The sequence below is a fragment of the Denticeps clupeoides genome, chromosome 1 (assembly GCF_900700375.1).
Source record: "Denticeps clupeoides chromosome 1, fDenClu1.1, whole genome shotgun sequence".
Taxonomy (NCBI): Eukaryota; Metazoa; Chordata; class Actinopteri; order Clupeiformes; family Denticipitidae; genus Denticeps; species Denticeps clupeoides.
In genome coordinates, this window is record NC_041707.1 from 3,211,452 (window position 1) to 3,231,197 (window position 19,746).

At 44.4% G+C, this 19,746-nt stretch overlaps 1 protein-coding gene across 4 annotated transcripts; it reads left to right on the forward strand.

Moving 5' to 3' along the window:
- Positions 1-7,280: 7,280 nt before the first annotated feature.
- htr1d (5-hydroxytryptamine (serotonin) receptor 1D, G protein-coupled) lies at positions 7,281-17,569 on the forward strand. 4 transcript variants are annotated; one of them, XM_029000201.1, is made up of 3 exons: positions 7,362-7,412; positions 13,458-13,613; positions 15,142-17,569. In XM_029000201.1, exon 3 carries the CDS (start codon positions 15,677-15,679, stop codon positions 16,793-16,795), a length of 1,119 nt encoding a protein of 372 aa, XP_028856034.1. In that variant the 5' UTR covers positions 7,362-7,412; positions 13,458-13,613; positions 15,142-15,676; the 3' UTR covers positions 16,796-17,569. The 4 variants fall into 4 exon arrangements, with proteins under 4 accessions (XP_028856015.1, XP_028856025.1, XP_028856034.1 ...); XM_029000182.1 differs by lacking the exon at positions 13,458-13,613 and having other exon boundaries at positions 7,281-7,412; positions 15,139-17,569; XM_029000192.1 differs by lacking the exon at positions 13,458-13,613 and having other exon boundaries at positions 7,313-7,412.
- Positions 17,570-19,746: the final 2,177 nt, after the last annotated feature.

A 19,746-nucleotide genomic window follows, 5' to 3' on the forward strand; every position in this document is an offset into this window, starting at 1 on the left:
CTAATACGAAAAGTAACACGCTATCAGAGATGGGCCTGTAAATGGAGCCCACTGTAGATTTGTGAAAGCGGCGGCTTCAGAAAATACCCTCCTAAATGCTTTAATCAGCGGAGAGAACGGCTCTGGGATTTTCATTAACACAGAGGCTGTAAATAGCACTGATAAAAAATATTGGCACGATGTGCGCGCTGAAGAACTCCAATTTTAAAGCACCAATGATGCACTCCTGTCCCACCCAGACTCCCCCTGCCTTGATACGGGTGGATGGGGGGGTTTATGCACTCAGCGTTTCACGCTATGTGGGTCTTTTCAAAGGCCGGATCCGTATCTCGCCGTGCACCTGCACATCTGTCTCTCCGAGCTCAGATGTGCTTTTCATCTCCATGGCAGGCAGAGAAAAATGACACCATGCCAGCCCTGCTGGACACACCTTACAATTTTAATTTATGAATATATAGTACGATCAGCAATTAAACTTTAGGACTTGGTAAACTACTTTAGCAGCCTTTTGGAAGGCATTTCTGAAGAAAAATCTAGATGTTTTTTAACGTATTTGTGTGACATAAATCAGATGTTGACATGATGCCCACTGTCCAACCATTTAAATATTATATTCACACGCCCTTATCCAGAGCGACTTACTACCAGCAGTGACAGGGACAGTCCTCCTGGAGACACTCAGGGTTAAGTGTCTTGCTCAGGGACACAATGGTAGTAAGTGAGATTTGAACCTGGGTCTTCTGGTTCATAGGAGAGTGTGTTACCCGCTAGGCTTCCATGACTGTGAGTTTCTGGTAAGAAAAAAAAAAGATATTTCAAATCAATGACCTCCCTTGGCCAGGCCGCTCTCTATATATATACACCGAGATGAAACCGCCAGAAGCAGAAGATTGGAAGTTGTTCAGGGTTGCATTCGGCTTCAAATTTGATCCAGGAGTGTTCTCAGAATTTCTTTTTTCTCCTCAGGTTATATAGTATGCACATTTTTTTATACAACTTGATTTACTTAATGTATTGTAATATTTTAAAGCAGATATGGGACGTGAGCAGACCACAGCAATCGTTTCTGTAATAACCAATTACAATAACTCTCTACTGAGAGTGGAAATGTTTCTGACACTTTCAGTAAGTGCACAAATATAGGGAAAAGGGGGAAATTTGGGATAAACACAGACACAAAATACAAAAAATGGCCTTTAATGCAAGTGTCTGCCCAAAAAGTAGAAATGCTCAAATCTATTTTATATATAATGTGTTGAGGCTGGAGGTTTTAGATAGTTGAGTTATGCTCCATACATAGCAATAACTCCAAATTACTATTGCTTCTTTTTTGCAATACATTTTTTTTTCATTAAAGTGCATGTTCTTTAAGTTTTTAATGGTAATTTAAAATATGCCACTTTTAAATGGCAGTTGGCAGAAGCATTAAAAATGAATTTAAATTCATTTAAATTAATTTAAATGACTGGTATGGCATTTAATTATTCACAATTATTCATCCTTACTCCCTGTCTCTTGTTTAAGAGGGTGAGAAGAATTTTGCCTCTTTATTTTTTTTACGCAGGTGGTCATGGCTTCTCCTGAAGCCTAATTAGAATTAATACAGCATTATTAATAACCCACAAAACTTTATCCAAGAGCTTTCAGTCTGAGACACTTCAATTATTTACTTTATGTGAAGATAATTAACCCCAATTGAATATTTAATGTTGCACGTATCTCAGTTTCTAAAATGTATTCACCAGCACATGAACATGAGTAAAAATAATGAGCATATGTATCGTGCCCCGAGAGAAAATGTCTGCTGGCATGAAATATTGCTGTGGAAATTCGAAAAAAAAAAAAAAATTTTGTACAATAAATATATGCTGTGTATTATTTATGTCAAATGTAAAATGTCAGCCCATTTTCTGTACCATGTTCCTGGTCTTGATCAGTATTCTGTGAAGCATTTTTCAGGGAAACACTTCTGTATTGATTAAAAAGCCCTAAAGAACCTCCAGAGATCCAGAGTGACTGGCGTTAAGGAATCAGAACCCTGCTAATGGGCATGCCCACGTGCCCATTGTAGGTATTTTTTTTGGTGGAGTACATGGGTCAGCATGGACATCCTGACAGGTCTGCAGCCATAAATCCCCACACACTGTGTGTTCGTCTACATCTACAGCATTTGGCAGACGCTCTCATCCAGAGCGGCTTACATAAGAGCATGGGGCAGTGGTTAAGGAAGCGGCCCCGTAATCAGAAGGTTGCCGGTTCTAATCCTGACCCGCCAAGGTGCCACTGAGGTGCCACTGAGCAAAGCACCGTCCCCACACACTGCTCCCCGGGCGCCTGTCATGGCTGCCCACTGCTCACTCAGGGTGATGGGTTAAATGCAGAGGACAAATTTCACTGTGTGCACCGTGTGCTGTGCTGCTGTGTATCACATGTGACAATCACTTCACTTCACTTTGAAATATCCATCATTGAAATCCCTCATTTGGTTCTCTGTAAGAGCTCCTTCAGTTCAAATATCGTCTAATCAGGAAGGTTTGTAGTTTTTGCTTGAAGATCTTTAATGAGCCAGCTGTCCACCACCTAGTCTCCAAGACAGAGACGAGTCTAGATGAACGCTTTCCTCGTATCGTGAGAGATGGTGGTACAGGTGGACCAGTGCTGTGGGATTGGAGAGATGGAGGCGCAGAGCGAGGAGTGATGAGGGATCTGAGGTAGGAGGGTGTGACCCTTCCTTGGCTTTCCTACTGGATCGGACGACACACGCTGCGATTGCCATTGACCAAGTAAAAAGGCTTTTCTTTTCATTGTTTTCTCTAAGAAATGACAACATTATTGTCATTATTGGCAACAATATTGGGTTAAACTATATGGCAGGTGATTAATAAAAAGCCTGGGATGAATAGGTGAGGCGCTGGGATGGATTTCTCCCACTCGCCTGCCCTGCAGCCGTGGCGCTGCTGAATTATGGAAAAAGCAGGCGGTCGGAGGTTGAACACCCCGGCGAGTTGTGGTGCGGACCCCGGCCATGGGCCTGGTGTGCAGGCCGCTGCTTCACCCCCAGAAGATAAAAGGCAGACGTCCTGCTGTCTGTTTTGTGGAGCTACCGACTCATAAATATTTAGTGACAAAAGTTCCTTGAGTTGACTGTAACATTCAGAAAGTAAAAGTATGATTTAAGTTTGAAAAAGAAACTCCAAAGCTGCCTAAAACTAAAATTCACATATTTTTATCAGCAAAATATTAGAAGGGCACGTTCTGAATTAAATTGTGCCTCATGGTTGTTCCTGGTGCTAACATGAATTTAAATTCCCACAAGCGGGACTTGTGGATGAAGGCGTTTATTGTGGCGGCCGACAGCACTGCCAGGAATAAGATTACTGAGGTGAGACTCGGCAGGTCCAACAAAAACCGCAGCAGACAAGCGGGGCTGAGAGGACGTAATGGATGAAGTGCATCAGACAGGTGAGTCGAGTGGAAGAAAAATGACTCCCGGGCAGATTACAGAAGGGCAAAATCCAGAAGAGACGGAGCTGCCGATGGAAGGACACCTTACATAACCTGTGTGTGTGTGAGAGAAAGAGAGAGAGACAGTGCTGGATTTGAATTTCAATCCTATTATAATGTCACAGATAGACTAGATTACATCGGTATAATACAGTTCTACTTCTGAACAAATCTGGGCACAGCAGCAAATACGTCTACGATCTTTATCATCATTCCATTTCTATCCAAAGCGCACAGTGGTACATAATATTGCGACTTAGTCTACAAGCAACAGCAACGGCGCAGGAGTGTATCTATCACAAGAATGCATGTTAATGCCACAGTAATAAATTACAGCAAAACGCTTCCATGAATTCACACGAACAACCAACACTGTTAAACCAGTGGACTAGAACAGAAGCAGTTCATTCAAGGTTACTGATTTTCTCACATCAAGAGGTAAAATGATGTCTTCACACTGGTGTTGCACCAGCATCATTAATGCTCCTTTAAAAAAATGAAAATCCACAGTCAGTTCTTGCCAGTGCTGTGTGTGTGTCGGTGTATAACTGTGGAATGCATCATGGCGGAATTTATCGACGCTCAGCAGGCTACTGACAAACACACGCACCTCCTCATATCAAAGTAATCTGCCTTGTTTTCTTTTCTGGGATATTACAGGAATCTAATCCAGATTCTCATCTAAAAATAACTGTAATATAATCCCTGACTGTAATGATCTTGTTTTATGATATGAATTCACCTAAACTTAGAATTAAGTCAAGTCAAGTCAAGTCAAGTCAACTTTATTGTCAATTCTGCCACATGTACAGGACATGCAGAGAATTGAAATTACGTTACTCTCTGACCCATACAAGTAACATTAAATACAAAAACAGTAACAGTAACGAATACAGAGTATAAATACAATTTAAAAAGAAAGGCACAATATACAATTTTAAAAACACCATATACAAATAAGGGCACATGGTGGAGAGTGCAAAACCAGGAGAGTGCAAAAACCAATAGTGCAACAGAGTTTAAGTTTAAAGTGACGAAGTGAAAGTGAGGTAGATGGCAGACCAGAGCTGCACAGAGTGACTGGTGCATGGTCAGTTTGTGTGAGTTAGAGTTCAGAATGTTTGTGGAGCTGAAGAGGGGAGTGAGGGGAGTGGGGGCAGAGCTGGGAGGGAGTTGAGTTTCCTGACAGCCTGATGGGTGAAGCTGTCCTTCAGTCTGCTGGTCCTGGCCTGGAGACTCCGCAGTCTCCTCCCTGATGGCAGCAGGCTGAAGAAGGTTTGCATTGGGTGGGTGGGATCAGCTGCTATGCTGACTAAATATGAATACTTTTTCATGGTGGTACTGAAAAATGAAAAAAAGAGAAACTAACTACCATTTTTGCTGGTGTGTAAAAATGAACCCGATCTCTCATGATGTTCTTATTAACTGAGTTTAGAAAGGGAGGATGATGAGTGACAGCTCCCACTTTCTCATTCTGGATGATGTGAACCAGTCACCAGTCAGGGGCAGTGGTGGCGTAGCCGTTAAGGAAGCGGCCCCGTAATCAGAAGGTTGCTGGTTCGAATCCCGATCCGCCAAGGTGCCACTGAGCAAAGCACCGTCCCCACACACTGCTCACTGCTCACCAAGGGTGATGCTTAAAAGCAGAGGACACGTTTCGTTGTGTCACCATGTACTGTGCTGCTGTGTTTCACAATGACTTCACTTTCACATGTGCAGCACCTCCCAAAAAAGTGTTCATGCTGTCAAAAGCTTCTCTATTTGCATTTTGACCTAAAATGCTTTTGTTCTACCTTCTAAGGTATGCCATGTCCTTGTGCTGATTTCTCACAACCTTTGACCCCATTAGCAATGGTCCTGAAGCCAGGCATGCAAAACTGACATGCAGCTTTAATAGGTGATATCCTTAAACTGCATATGAAGGTTTTTTTCCAGGATTTTAAGGTTTATGGAGGATTGGTTAGTTACACAATGAAATGTCTTGGTAAAAATCTCAAAAAAAGAAGTGATGAATCCCATGATGCACTAGCTCTCGTATAAGCCCATAAACGGTGCAAAACAACAGCCAAAAAAAATACGACCCACGTGGTCCCCTCAATGGTGACACCATGACTCTAGATGCCCTGGGTGAAGACAAAGCAGCAGTGTAAACCCACTGGTGGTGCTGGCAGCGGTAAGGAAATGGACTCCTAACCGGAAGGTTGTGAGTTCAAATCCCGAGACGCCAAGGTGCCACTGAGGTCCCCTTGACCAAGGCACCGTCCCCACACACTGCTGTCATGGCTGCTCACTAAAGGCAGAAATATACTTGCTGTTAAGTACGTACGCATGTACGCATGTCCTGAGTTCCTTTGCATTGGCTGGGTGGCTTAAGGGTGTTGGGTTTCATGCAGAGGACACATTTCATTGCTGTGCTGTGTATCACAACAGAAGTGTCCCCTGCCACACTACAACAATGGTTCAAGGATGAGTTTGACTTGGCATCCAAATTACAGGGACTCAAAAGATCTACTGCTGATTCCTTAGTAGCGGATACTTTCAGAGGTCCAGTGGAGTCCTTGCCTGGATGGGTCAGGGCTGTTCCATTAGCAAACATTATATCTGGGTGGTGTTGATGATCCATCTGTTGATGTTGGTGGTGTTAGCTGGGAGGTGTTGATGATCCATGTATGTATATTACATACCGTTAACTGGCTGGCCAGTTAACTGTCAACCAATTAACTCGCCTAGACTGCTGCTCCCTGCTTGTGATCCCACCCGGACCCTTTCCCTGGTGCTGAAGCTCTCACTTCACTAGTGGAAAAGTGTTCATTATGAATTAACAATTTAAAGTAAAAAAAAAAACAATGCTACAAAAACACAAACGAATGGCGGAAGCTTCCTTTTTAAATTAAATAATGGATAAAAAAAAATTCAAATATGCTTGTCTGTTTCATCATGAAAAAAAGACGGACCATTTATCTTCATAACTTCTTCACCTCCCTCGCTGGCTTGCGGCTGCAGCTTCTTAATTCATTTATATTTTTGTGCCTTTAGGACACGGAGGGACAAGCATGAAAGCATCGGCACACAAACACGATTCCATGTCACGATAGCTGGGTGAAAAACGACTTCCTTTGTCCTATAATTAACATTCGCAGGACTTTAAGGGGCCGTTAATTAGCTGCTCATGCAGAGCGTGTTCTGCTCCAATTAAAGATAAAATAATACAGCAAAGAAAGAGCACATTCTCCTTTTTTTCAATCCCCCCAAGACCTAATTCAAATAAAAAGAGAGAATTTGTCTTTGTTGTTGGCTTGCTCTGCATTTTGGGGGCGAGAGTAGTCTGTTCTCTGGTTCCAGGTTGGAAATAAAAGGCTTCCGCCAAGAAAAGAGAGGGATGCTGCCCTGGCTGTCAAAGAAAAGAGGAGGGCCGCAATTCAGCAACGTCTGTAAGATGCCAGATCTCTCTGGAGATCAGTGGTTCTTTCTGGAAGGCTGGTGTTCCATGCTCGGCTTGAACTCTTCATCCCTCCCACGTCTTTTTGTAAAACCCAGTTCTCGATTGCGTCCAAATTGGGACCATTAAGAGATTCTTGGCTCCCGATCCACTAGCTGTGTGTCATTATTCTGAAATTATTATTATTATTATTATTATTATTATTATTATTACTGTCCGCGTCTCGCGCCAGAGGGGCGGAGTTCTGGATATAAGTAGCCGGAGGGGCGGAGTTCTGGATACAAGTAGCCGGAGGGGGCGGAGACACGGAGGAAAATGCAAATGAAGCCCCGCGTGGAGCGCGTGCACCGCGGAGCGCCGGACGTCGTGCGTCTTTTTTATTTTTTTTACTTTCCACGGAACTATTTCACACGGATTTTCACACGGAGCGATGCCGTAAAACAACTTTACCGCTGGACCTCTCAAACTGGTAAGTACATTTTTTTTAATTCGAATTAATAAATAAAATACAATTGTGGCTATGCAAGAAGTTTTAGCTCTGATCATTCTACGACGTGGGATCATCCCGCGGTGGGAAACGCAGAGACGGGCACAGCAGGGAGGGCAGGGGATAAAATAAGCGGTTCCGTTGACTTTTAACGATTAAAACGATTAAAAAAAAAAAAGGTTCACGGTACCAGCCCGGGCTGCAGCTCTGTGGATTTATTCAAATAGAAATTAAAACTCAGCAATGAAGAGGTTGTTGTTCTGATTCCTGAGCCGCGTCGTTGCTCGCATTACCATATCCAATGAAGAATATCCGACGTGCATCCGATACGACGACGTGTATGAAAGTACACTCGTAATTTGGCACGCTGACTTTTTGAAGTGTCTATAACGCCTTGATCTTTTAAATCGTGAGCGGTGCCGGATCAGGATCCGTTTTCATCCGTCTCTGAGAACTGAAGCCCCCTAAATGCTCTGTGTGGATGGAAACGATTGGTTTGAGAAATTAAACGGTGACAAGGGAAGTAAAGGTCAACATTAAAACCATTTTGAAAGCAATTACTAATCATTTACATTTTTTTTTTATCACTGTTTAATTCAGCACATTACACGTTTGCATTTGACGAGAGTTCATATACTGAATATTAAAGTCCTTCTCCAGGTTGCTCACCTCCATCTACTGTCTGTGTGAATTATGAAATCTGCCCAGTGTCGTGTTTTAAAGGGTGCAGACACTTGGACCATCCCTGCTGCAGGACCAGGAATTAGGAATTCATTCTCATGGAAGCATGAGGACCAGGCACGGTCGGTAGCTTTAACCACTAAAATGCACCGTTCGTCGAGTCTTCTTTTTTTTTTAACGTATCCACAGGTGGTTATTTTGGGTTTGCAGCGCTGGTAACTGGGTCCATACAAAGACGATCCACATCCCCGTCATTAACGCAGGCTGTGATGTATTCCGACGTGAAGGCTGACCGGACGGTTCCTTTATCTTGGACGCCACAGAGAGGAAGAACTCCGGCTCCTGTGTCGGCCTTTCGTGAGGCTGTGAAATGTGATCTCCGGCATGTTCTATGGGGTCCCCTGCGGTTTTCGTAGAGAACGTACTGTGGATGCAGGCTGTCAGAGCGGAACAGTTTGATAAGACTCATGAATGTTTCAGGCCATTCGGCACGGCGGGGGATTGGCGCGATTATTCTGCCCTGTTCCATACTCAGCTTCTGACACGGCCTGCTTCACGCCGGAGCACATCTGTCTGCCCAGATTCATTTCGCCAACCAAATTCTTCTCTTTTCTTTTATCGCCAACGCATCTTCCAATCTGGCTGTTCTCTATGACTGAACAAATCCTGCATTTCGCACACATCCAGAAAATGAAACTATACCCCATAATCCCATTGTACTCTAATCCTGGATTTTCTTATGCAACCGGGGTGACAGCGAGCCGATCCCAGCGTTTGCTGCATTTCGAGTGCCACCCACTCCTCTTCGAGCTGCTCTCTCTGTTCCACCTCTGGCTTTCATTTTCTGCCCTTTTCTTCCCTTCAGCCTCCTGTCTCTCTGAAGACTGAGAATTCAATTAGGAACACAAAAGGCCCGCGCGGACCCCGCAGATGAAGCTGCAGTGCGACTGTGGTGTTTGCGCATCTATCACTCATACATGAACATGGCAGCCGAGGCCATTAGAAGCTATAAAGCCATCTCGGCCATTTGGCTTTTCCATCCCAGTCTCGGTAATTGAATGATGGGCTGTAGGCACAGGGGCAAGTGCTGATTGGGAGTGATGGGCGCATGTCAGCCGCAGATTGATCTGCATCGCTCATTATGACTTGGAGTCGTTTTTTTTTTTTTTTACACTGGCCGAGAGGGAAAGCCGCCATTCGCTGGACAGAACGCTGGAAATGGTGCAACAGATCCCACCGCTGAGGAGATGCAGGCACGCCGTGAATAGACCCTTACATACTCATTACATAACGTCCTGGCAGTCTTTGGGTTGACCCAAAAAAAAGGACTTTAATATTTATTGTTTTGTTTTTATTTTCTAATATGTATTTTTTATATTTATTTAGGAAATTATCCAAAAGTGAAGTGATACAGTGCACACAGTGTCCTCTGCATTTAACCATCACCCTTAGTGAGCAGTGGGCGCCCGGGGAGCAGCGTCTGGGGACGGTGCTTTGCTCAGTGGCACCTCAGTGGCACCTGGGCGGATCGGGATTCAGATTACGGGGCCGCTTCCTTAAGCGCTAGGCCACCACTGCCCCTAAACAATAAGGTTGATATGTCCTTGCCTAAGCTGGTTACACATTCTTTGCAGGTTTAGAACACAGAATGAAAATATGCAATGAGACACAGTCTGCCATCGTGCATCGCTCGCCCGTCTAGCACACATACATGGGAGGGAAGTTGTAAATTGTGTTGTCGTGAATACATGCATCATAGTGTGAACAGTTACAATTATGCAAGGCAGGACTGTCCTGATCTGGTGTGCAAACTTCACTGGGCCACTGCGACTAAAACAATGTTTTATAAGCTGTTAAATAACGTTTTATAAATGGTGCAACAGTGCGTGGCGCATAATGCATGATAAATTGCCAACATTGGCTCCAGTACACACTGGACAGAGGTGTTTTATTGACCTGCAGCATTGCAGCGTTTCACTGAGAGACCGCTTCTCTTCCTCTGTGATAAGACACCACTGTATATGCCTGCATTGGAGTTTCCACACACTTAATGTACTTTTATTTTTTACATCTGCAAAGCTGTGAACTCTCTGTGAAGTGTGCCGTATGTACTGTTCACTTTATTATTCACTCTGAGTGAATGGGCAATGCATTTAGGTATTTATGAAAATGTACACAGCGCCTCAAACAATATCACAGCAACATAATGGAGAAAAAAAGGAGCAGAAGCACACAACGGTGGTACAGCAGCTGTACCATATAATATTCATGTAGCTGTGACTGCAGGACCTGCAGATAATGAAGGTTTAAAAGGTTTACTGGAGCTGAGATGCTGTGATACACCAGCCTAATGGTCTTTGAAAGACTGAAACATAAAGGCTCACCAGACTAGAATTTGCATACGTGCACACGGCTTTAACACTAACTTCATTCTGTCCCCGTGTGCTTAATTGAACTTAAGAGTATGGTGCAGAGGTGCCATACTTTCGTCCCCTCCAGATATTACTAATAACTGTTCAGAGTGAAGGAAAGGAAATGCTGAAGACAGAACACTCTGCATTTACTGGGCAGACAGAAACAGCAGTATAAAGTATTATAAAGTATTAAGTATTATTAAAGTAGCAGTATTAAACCGGACATTGCGCAGTTTAATGCGGCATATATATGTTACATTCAGGAGGTACTGTATCCGCGGTGAAGAGGTTGAACAGAGTAAATACCAAGCGCTACTGAAAGGACCTAAAATAAAGTAAATTGCACGTCACTGAAAAGTAAATGCATTCCAAGTTATATTCGAAGCAGCATTCGGTGTCAGGCTTAGAAAAGACACCCATTTATCACTCTGCCTGCACTCATTATGCTGATATGGAAGATATGACTGCAGTGTGGCTGTGCATTATAGGTATGTATGCCATGAAAAAAAGATTACTTCAGAAATATCCCCGAATTTGGCCTCCAAAGCCGTCGACTGTTCAGATTTTTTCCCCGCACTTCCACTGCCAGAGCCAGGTCCGTCTTCCTCGATCGCCTGGACGGGCAAGCACCAGTGTCAGCACGGTCCTCGCCATGAACTAACCCTCAGGTGTCCCATGTTGCTGAAGGCCCGTCCCACTCTTATCTCCATTTTCCTGAGCCGAGTTATCACCCAGAGCCAAAGTGGACCCCGCATTTAGTGTTAAGAGGCGGGAAAGGGATGTCGGATCTGCTGAACTCCGGTTTGGGGTCCATCTTCTTGCCCGCCATGGCCAACCGCTGCAGATACCTGCTTGAAAGATAAAGACTGGCCGCGCACTCTTTCCTCCCAGTTTAAGAGGGTAATTAGACAGACATTCATAAGCTGCCAGGCAGATCAGAACGATTGTGTCACGTTCCCTAATAAACTCCACTCCCCTTTCATATCCGCTTAGAGAGAAGCAGAGATTAACTTGCCCCCGACTCGCAGATCCGCTCGAAGTGTTTTGGCCAGAGGTTCGGATTAGAGCACCATCACCAAACCATCTGTGCACACTACCCTGCTGGAGCGGCCTTAATCAGCTCCCGCATCCTTTCAGCACCGCCAACGCCACATCGCATCCCACGATGCCCTCTGACTCTCTCGCACCAAACATACGCGCATGAAGCGCTCATCTGGAGGACTGCCCCTGCCGCCATCGTACGGAGACCCCGATGACAGGCGGAGTGGGGAGGGTGCAGGAATAGCTTACGGCCGCTTTCTCAACTAAGTGATTTATTCAATTAGTTCCTCCGACTCCCACAATACAAGTCTACTCAACATTTCAATATCCGACACAATATCTGTAATTAGATCGATCACCACGCCCACAGCTACTGAAGTAGTGGGATAGGCTTAACATGTTTTGGACGGTCAGGAACGATGCTATACTGTGTAACAGAATGGTTCTAAATCCAAATCATTGGAAACCGTATACCGTGGACCCGTGTATTCAGTGCTGTAACATTTCTAATTAGATTGCTCTTGCGGGTTGATAATGAAGACCCCGAAATAGTCACCGAAAGGACCAAAGCCCCGTTTCAAGAGTACAAGCAACCGCCATCAGGTTGTATATTTAAAGGACCAATATGCATTCAAGAGTTCCTTTATTATTCTTTGTTCTCAGTGTTATCAACCCCATAGAAACATGGAAGTCCATTTTTTGGTGTTTCTGTGTATTCCTCTTAATAATAAAAATAATAAAAGTTGACCTTGACCTCGTCCCAGATGTATTAGAGAATCAATAAATGATCAGAGACAGAATTATGCTATAGATACACACTGGAACAGATAAAGAGACAGACTTGCAGGGGCTTTGCACTTACATGCAAACATGCAAATATGATGCAGATGCGGGAAAATTAAATGTTATATTAAATCATTTACATAATGTTGCCTAAATTATATACCATAATATCTCATAATACCTCAAATACCTCAGCATTTGCTGGAGGCTTCCTGTGCGCCGGAGTGAGAATTGTCCCTGACAAGCATGCTCACCCATCCACGACGTGAGCAGATAGATGGCGCGCTACAGCTGGGCATGCGACACGTTTAAAGTGAACTGCAGTGATTAATGCGTTAATTGTGGCAGTCCTACTCATCAGAAAATGCTTTAAAAAGTTGAACATTTCAGCAACACATACACAAATAAATGGAGGAAAAATAGAGCAACGCTTGCAGCTCCTGGGGCGCAGAACGGGTGCTGACTCACCTCGGATGGTGGCAGCAGTAGGTGTTTTTATTAAGTGTGAACAGCCAGCCCGCGTCTCTCCCACACAGCTGACCGGCTCGGCCCCGTAGCCTCTTCGGCACTCACCTTAAACAAGCCGTGGCTGTGACGCCTTGAGAAGTCACCCATGGTGCCACCCGCTCACACTGATGACAGGGGATCAAGGACCGCCGTTCCCTGTACAGTACAGTGGACCGGAAAGAGGCTTGAAACCCAGGAATAAAGCAGATGAATATAGCCACGGGAAGGGTTGCGTCAGGAAGGGCATCAGTTGGCAGAATATAAAGGAATGCACGAGAAGCGGGGGTTTCTTGTGACAAGTAACGGGTTCTTAACCTGACAGACCTGGAGCAAATAGTGTCGCCGTCCTGTCAGATCCGATTCTTCAGGCGTCACTTTTGTGAGAATGATGAGATGGCAGCCACTTTCAGCCGGTGACCTTCTTGTCTCCATGGCGTTAGTCACACTCGGCCAGATCTTTGAGCCGTGACGGGTTCCCCGGTGGATGTTTCGCCAGAGATGGGTCGGAAAAAACTGACAGAAAAACATTACTACTCTGTATTTTCGGCAGGAAAACTACGAAATACTAGCAGGCACTAATTGTGTACAATGTGCATTTCAGATCTGTGTGTTTCGGTGCTTTTCGCTCAGTGTTAACACTGGAAGCTGTGGCATCCAGAGACAGGCGGAGGTGCCGCTGATTCACCGGAGAGCTCGGGCGACCGCTCTTACACCTTCTGGTGCTAGAAAGCTGAGGCCCATCATAATGAAGACCACGGTGATGAGGCTGATGATGAAAGATGCTGCAGTCCTCTGTTCAATGGTGGAAAAGCAGAATCACAGACACTCAATTGGCATTTCAAGACACAGAAAGGCTATTTGGCAAAAATATGTTTATCATAAAAATACAAATGAATACTAGTGTGTATATGACATGTGTTGCTACAATTAATATATACATTGCTACATAGACCAATATTTAAATAGCATCACCTGCATTAGACCAGAGTGGAAGTATTACACCATGGCTGAAATACAATTGGCTTCTACTTTTTTTACACCATCTTGCAATGCATGACTTTTTACATCAGGGTGTAACCAGTTCTCATTGCATTCAATGAAATTAAAAGATTTGAAAAAAACATTTCGTCATGACAGGCATGTCACAGTCTACTTCAAATTCCTGTTTGTCGACAATGTGTGGAAGTGAAGTGATTGTCGTTGTGAAACACTGCAGCACAGCACACGGTTACACAGCGAAATGTGTCCTCTGCTTTTAACCATCACCCCTGGTGAGCAGTTGGCAGCCATGACAGGCGCCCGGGGAACAGTGTGTGGGGATGGCACTTTGCCCAGTGGCACCTCAGTGGCACCTTGGAGGTTAGGGATTTGAAACACAACATTCTAATTACGGGTCAATTTTCTTACCCGCTAGGCCACCACTGCCCATACAACATCCAGAGTTGAGATGACAGCAAGATCCTTAAGATTTTATTCCAACTTTGTATCGATGAAATCATTTGAAATTGTAAGTTGTAAAAGTACAAACAGCTCCTGGCTTTTATTGCCTAATAAAGCTATTTAATGTGCCTATATAAGAGACGTGTCTTTATTTTAAATGAAATCTGGGAGAGGACCTGATTTCTACATCTGATAATCAAAGTGGCCCCGTAATCAGAAATGTTGCCGGTTCGAATCCCAATCTGCCAAGGTGCCACTGGATAAGGGCGTCTGGTAAATGCCATAAATGTAAATGCTCCCCGAGCGCCTGTAATGGCTGCACACTGCTCACCAAAAGCAGAGGACACATTTCATTGTGTGTGCTGTGCTGTGTATCACAATGACAATCACTTCACTTTAACTTTCAAGATAAGATGATCCTTTATTAGTTCCACAAGTGGGACAAATTGTCAATTGTTGACAATTTTGATAATTTTTTTGACAATTTACATTGTCACAGCAGAAAATGAACAGCAAAGAGAAGCAAAAAAATATTTAGGATAGAGAATATTCAGAGTGTATAATATACAATACAAATTTTATTATGAGTTCACAATACAAATAAATAAACAGTGAAAAAACAATGGCTGAGAGTTTTTAAAATATCTATATATATAGAAAAATATATTTGTGAATATCTTTATACATAGAATATATGTAAGTGTACATATTTACAAGGTGGATACACATATTGCACATAAGAATAGTGTTGATGCTCATCATTCCTGCAAGCAGATGGACTACAGCCCGCATTGAAAATGAGAAAATGAGTCTTCATGTGTTTTTTTTCCCATCTTTCCCAGCAGAACAAGATTGATGAGGAGGAAAAGGCAATGAATCCACATTAGCTGCAAGCAGTTGAAAGGTCATGCTCCTCCCCATAAACGTGGAATCTGACTTCATTTCACGTCAAGCTGGAAGACGCCGAATCGATGTTGGGCGCCGTCCTCCGTTCAGCGGGAGAGAAGTAAACCGTCCATCTCCGGTCTATCATGGATTATAAACACTTTTGGCCTGTCTGTGGCCTGAGTGCTTAGCAAGTGTGCAGGACTGTTCAGTAAATGGACCAGAGAGAATAGTCTCCGGCAAGTTTAGGAAACAGATGGGGGCTTTGAGAAGATGGATCAGCACGAAAATTTGCATCACCATGCATGAGGGACCTGGAGAGCGGCGTGGGATGGAAATGCACCAGATAAGAGTCAAGTGCAGCAAAGTTAGTATTAGTCAGTTGTTTATGCAACAGGGGTTAAAGAAGGACGAGAACATATTTCATTAGTGTTAGGTGGAGAAGGGGGGGATGTAAATGATGCTGACGGCCCGACGTTGAGATGCCACGGCGTTATGGATCTGGACAACATCACTTTCTTCAGCAACGGCTCTTCGCACGGCGACTGGGATGAGGCCAGTCTGCTCGGGCTCCAGATTTCCATTTCTGCGATCCTGGCCATCGTTACCTTGGCGACCGTGCTGTCCAATGCCTTCGTGATCGCCACCATCTTCCTGACGCGCAAACTGCACACCCCAGCCAACTTCCTGATCGGGTCGCTGGCCGTGACAGACCTGCTGGTCTCCATCTTGGTAATGCCAGTCAGCATCCTGTACACTGTGAGCAAGATCTGGACCCTGGGTCAGATCATGTGTGACATCTGGCTGTCGTCAGACATCACCTTCTGCACCGCCTCCATCCTGCACCTGTGCGTCATCGCCCTGGACCGCTACTGGGCCATCACCGACGCGCTGGAGTACTCGAAACGCCGCACGATGCGGCGGGCAGGCCTGATGATTGGGGTGGTGTGGGTCATCTCCATCTCCATATCCATACCCCCACTCTTCTGGAGGCAGGCCAAGGCTCATGAGGAGCTCACCGAGTGCGTGGTCAACACTGACCAGATCTCCTACACCCTGTACTCCACCTTCGGAGCCTTCTACATCCCCTCGATACTCCTGATAATCCTGTATGGCCGGATCTACGTGGCAGCGCGTTCCCGAATCTTCAAGACGCCCGCCTCGTGCGGGAAGCGTTTCACCACGGCACAGCTAATCCAGACCTCCACCGGCTCTTCCCTCTGCTCCCTCAACTCTGCCTCCATCCAGGAGGGGAACCTTCACCCTGGAGGTGGGTCTGGGGGTGGAGGATCGCCCCTCTTCATGAATAGCGTGAAGGTGAAGCTGACCGACAGCGTGCTGGAGAGGAAGCGCCTGTGTGCCGCCCGGGAGAAGAAAGCCACCAAGACGTTGGGCGTCATACTGGGCGCATTCGTCGTGTGCTGGCTGCCCTTCTTCGTGGTCACCCTGGTCATGGCCACGTGCAAACTCTGCTGGTTCCATCCCGTGCTGTTTGACGTCTTCACCTGGCTCGGCTATTTGAATTCCCTGATCAACCCGGTCATCTACACCGTCTTCAATGACGAATTCAGACAGGCTTTTCACAAACTCATCAAGTTCAAGCAGTGCTACTAGAAGAGCGCCTGCCAGGCATCTATGTCAGTGCAGGGCTTCCGAACCTGGTTCCTCTGACTGAACATGCTGCCAACCAGCTACGTGCATCCTTAGTAGGAATGTAACGATGCACTCCACTTATACATGATGGCTCTCAAATTTGTAGTAGACATCTTTGGACTGAAATTATTACTGTAGTTATATGAACTCTAGAAAATATCATTCAAAACTGCAAAAAAAAATGTGATCGGCCACATCCCATGGCACCAAGATGGCTTCTCTTTTCAGTGTAAAAAAAAATCATCATTTATTTATTTTTTTTATCTCAACTGGTTTTACAATAGTGACTTTAGCGGATTCATGGTGCATCGTTATATCCCTAATCATAAAGTTAGGTTATTAATGTTCACCTGCTTCTAACTGAGAAGGGCTGTCCAGGAACAAGGTGTATTGGGAACAAGGTGTAACTGCATCAATAATCAGTAGCATCCTGTAAGCAGTACATACATTAGTAAAAACATGATCGCGATGGTTTTCATTGGAATATCTTACCAAAGTGTGTGTGTTTTTGTTTTTTTGTTTTTTGCATGTATGTATTTTTCTTTTTTTAACAACTTTTGCCAACTGTTCAGAGAATCTGACAGACAGGTTAGCACAGGTTAGAGTTAATATTAATATAAACTGAAAGTGGAGGGTGATTCAGCATGGGCCATTATGTAAAATTCACTTAAACCTTTTGAACTGCAGCGTGTGTCTATTCATTTATGGTGTTTTCCTGTCGGCGGATTGAACGAATCCCTATCCCTACATGTATGAACACACTGTATGTGCTGAATGAACTGCATTAACACAAACTTGCATAAATATAGATCTCACCACTCTCCGGTTGGCCTTTTTGTGTGTCTATCCAGTTCATTTTCCTGGGCAGCATCCGGTCTCATGTCAAATCCTCATGGCCAAGGGCGGATTCTGGCAGAAGGTCAGAGAAGGTTGTGATATATTGGAAAAATTCACAGAGCTGAAAGTTTGGCGTTTGGATGACACAAGGGTCACCAGGCAGCAAGGGTCACCAGGGCAAAGGTCTCAGATATCTTTGTTAGAACTAAAACAAGCCCCACCACCCATCCCAGCATCCCCTCATGCTGCGTTCACATGAGGTCAGATTCCCCATCCCCAGTCAATACCCTTCACATGAATTAATATTTGAATTGCAGCTATTTACATGGTATTTGTGTAGGATTGGAATTGTGACTCTTTCTGCGATAACCTGAGCCCCAAACCACCCAAGGCTACAGGAACTTTGATGGTTCATGTGACTTTTTTTTGCTGTAAGGATCACACAGAATGCTGGGATGGTGCGGATATGGAATTAATGCAATTCTCTCGGGTTGAGATCGGGTCCTTGTCTGTAAATATTATGCCTTTCATTCAACCACAAGACCCTCTTGACCATCCTTAGGACCTTTGACATTAGTGGTTCTGGATGGCAGTAGCTTCTTATCTCAGGTGACATAGAAGGGGAGCACATATACTCCTCACAAGCTCTCTATTGGTGTCCCTCAGTGCTGAGTACCTGGCCTCTTCATGCCCTCTACACAAAATCACTTGGTGAGGTCTAATACTCACATGGATTGTTCTACCACTACACATATGACACCCTCCAATGTCTCTTTTTGTCATTGCACGCAACCTTGGTGTAACCATGGACAATTTCCTCTCCTACTCATCTCCTACTCAATCTCTCTCGCACTTGTCGATTCATTCTCTGCAACATTAGAAGGATTTGCCCATTTTTATTTTAAGGCAGTCTACTCTGTCTAATCTCTGGTCATCTCTAGACTGTAACTCACTTCTGGCTGTCCATCCTCTTAGCACTACTCAACCTTTCCAGCTAATCAAGATAGTGGAATGATAATTGAATGTTCGAACAGCTGAGTCCCTAAAGATCTTCAAATGCATGCTCAAACCTGAATCAGCTTGTTAACCATGCTGCCGAAGCACACCTTAATTATTCTGCTTATTTCAGAAGCACCGTGCCTTGCTATTGAGCTCAAAAAGAAAAGGTTACACGTGATGAAAAATGAATGAACCGAACAAAAATCCCAATTAGTTCAAGAGCAATTCATGTGCAATTAATCTAGCAAAGAAAGGCTAATTACAAAAAACTAGCTAATTACACACTGGCCAAAGATAATGGAAGATTGCAGAAGTTCCATCTTCAGTATAAGGAGTTGTGAGGGCATTTAAAAGAGCCAACAAAAAAGCGGAACCCTAGCCTGGAGAGTCATTTTAGAGGTATCAAATCTCCAATTTTTGCTTTGCAACATAAAAAACTAAACTAAATGAGCTAAAGTGTACCATTGATAGACATTATCAAAAGCAATTGGCATAATCCAATTATCATGTGCTTTATTAGCTCTCTGCGGTTACATCACTTTTACTAAATCAGATTTTATTTCTGATTCACCTGATGCCGCAGACTTGTTGCCACACTTATTCCACCATATACCACTATAGCCACATATTTCTGTGCCAGTTGCCACGATCTGCTGCTGCTTCTGTTTGTCCTCTCCGAGGCACTGAATTTTTTTTTTTTTTTTTCATGCGTGTAGACCCCCTGCAGTCTCCAGTGAAGAGACCACCAGATTAATCCTGGTCTCTGGCAATGAACTGCTAAGGAGACAACATAGCATGAAACAAACCAGAGGGTCACCACAGCCACCATGACCGTAACAGCTAAAGCTTCAGGGATCTTCAAATGGACCAGTATCATCATAATGGACACGTAAATGGGGCAGTGGTGTCCGAGCGGTTAAGGAAGCGGCACCATTAATCAGAAGGTTGCCGGTTTGAAGGTGCCACTGAGGTGCCACTGTCATGGTGCTCTCTGCTCACCAAGGGTGATGGTTAAATACAGAGAACACATTTTGTTGTGAGCACCGTATACTGTGCTGTAGTGTTTCACAAGGACA

Bases quoted from the DNA above. Each gene is read 5' to 3' on its own strand.
- htr1d (XM_029000182.1), top strand. From the start codon at position 15,677: ATGGATCTGGACAACATCACTTTCTTCAGCAACGGCTCTTCGCACGGC.